This window comes from Echinops telfairi, unplaced genomic scaffold (genome assembly GCF_000313985.2).
Source record: "Echinops telfairi isolate 266 unplaced genomic scaffold, ASM31398v2 ScPeMD7_5;HRSCAF=22, whole genome shotgun sequence".
Classification (NCBI taxonomy): Eukaryota; Metazoa; Chordata; class Mammalia; order Afrosoricida; family Tenrecidae; genus Echinops; species Echinops telfairi.
In genome coordinates this window covers 43817094-43818893 of record NW_022103901.1, presented here as the reverse complement: position 1 = coordinate 43818893, position 1800 = coordinate 43817094, and the positions used below count along the sequence as shown (strand labels likewise).

The window sequence follows — 1800 nt, the reverse complement described above, 5'->3', positions numbered from 1 at the left end:
ACTATCATGATCCCAGTTCTACCTTACAAATCCAGCTGGACCGGAGGATGTACACTGGCACAGATAGGAACTGGAAATACAGTGAACCCAGGATAGATGAACCCCTTAGGACCAGTGGTGAGAGTGGCGATATCGGGAGGGTGGAGGGAAGGTGAGGGAGAAATGAGGAACAGATGACAAGGTCTACGTATAACCTCCTCCCTGGGGGGGCGGACAGCGGAGAAGTGGGTGAGGGAGACGTTGGTTGGTGTAAGATATGATAAAATAATAATTTATAAATTATCAAGGGGGAGGGGGAGCGGGGAGGGAGGGAAAAAAATGAGCTGATACCAAGGGCTCAAGTAGAAAGCAGGTGTTTTGAGAATGATGATGGCAACATGTGCGAATGTGTTGGGACACAATGGATGGATGGATGGATGGATTGTGAAGAGTTGTATGAACCCCTAATAAAATGATTTTTTAAAAAGTGCCCGACACATCAACATTCGTTTCTCTCCCCACCTCCTTAAAGATTTTAGAACCAGTAACACTAGTGCCCTTTACTAAACTTTCAGTGATGTTTATTCCATCTTTCTTTTAGGTCAGAAGCCTTTTAAACGGTCCCTAAGAGGCTCAGATGAAGTAAGTGAAACAAGCTCAGTCAGTCACATTGAAGACTTAGAAAAGATGGAGCACCTGTCTGCTGGCCCAGAGCAAGACACCTCAGATGCTCAGCACCCTGCACAGCACCCAAGGATTCCAAGTCCACAGGAAGCAGACCAGACTGAGGCCCTCCAAGAGAATGCCAAGCACCCAAGAAATGACTTCTCCCAAGTAGAAGCAGCAGAGAACTTAAGATAAAGTCAGTAGTGGGTTTCAAAGAGATGAAGTCATATGGAAAATGAACTGTGCCACATCTTAATACAGTAGGAACAACTGTTCTTTGTACTTCCATGGATTTTTGTACAAACGTGTAGCTGAAAGGAAGGTTTCTAAGGTGAGCTACAGATATGTTTAATTTTATGTGTATATAGAGCAATGAACAATTGTTTCGGTTCTATCCAACTGCTGTTCTCATACCATTTTCCCCCTAAATTACCATAAACACTTTTTATTCACACACAAAACTTCGAATGCCTTGCCACTTAAAACACTTGAAGTTTTGTCTGAACCTCAGTGTGTCAGGTTGTGCATCACAGCTTCTTGGCAAAACAGCGTCTTTATAGCTGCTGCACTTCCACAGAGGGGAGTGGCAGCATTCTGCCACCTGTTACAAGTGGTCTTTCCTTGGATCCAGTTGCCCCAGTTGAAGTCTCCTAGAGAGTCAAGTAAGGACTGTCCACTCAAGCTTGGTAGTTAGCCAAGAAGTCACAGCACTCTGCGGGACTTTCCTTGCCATATGTCCATTTCTCCCACTGTGTGCGATTTGTACAGACACATGAAGGGACTTCTCAGGGAAAAGTGGCTGTGAAGTCTCTTCCTGACTCTATGTATCTGCATATTTTTAATTCTATGCTCATTTCTAAAATTTTAATATATGCGACCCGTAAGGCATAGTTTTGAATAGACTGTGTAGCACCTAGGTTTCATGAAAATTTAAAAGGGCATCCGTATCTGGCCTGTTTTACATTTATGAAGCTTCTGTCCCATTAGCAGCTCACCCTGCGGGTCCAATTCAGAAATTAACCAGAAAAATTATCTTTTTTAAACTAATCAAGCTACTTAAAAAAAAAAATTGGAAGCTCTAATTACTGCCCATTTTTACTTGTGCATAAGTTCTGCTTTATTACAAGTAATGACATCTTATTCTATACATTTTCG

At 42.6% G+C, this 1800-nt stretch overlaps 1 protein-coding gene across 1 annotated transcript in view; it reads left to right on the top strand.

Moving 5' to 3' along the window:
- PDXDC1 (pyridoxal dependent decarboxylase domain containing 1) overlaps positions 1 to 901 on the top strand; it is a 62769-nt gene extending 61868 nt beyond the window's left edge. The window contains exon 20 of the mRNA XM_045286059.1: positions 581 to 901. Within this exon, the coding sequence (XP_045141994.1) occupies positions 581 to 840 (260 nt within the window). The 3' untranslated portion in view covers positions 841 to 901. The remainder of the gene's footprint in view (positions 1 to 580) is intronic.
- The last annotated feature ends 899 nt before the right edge of the window (positions 902 to 1800 follow it).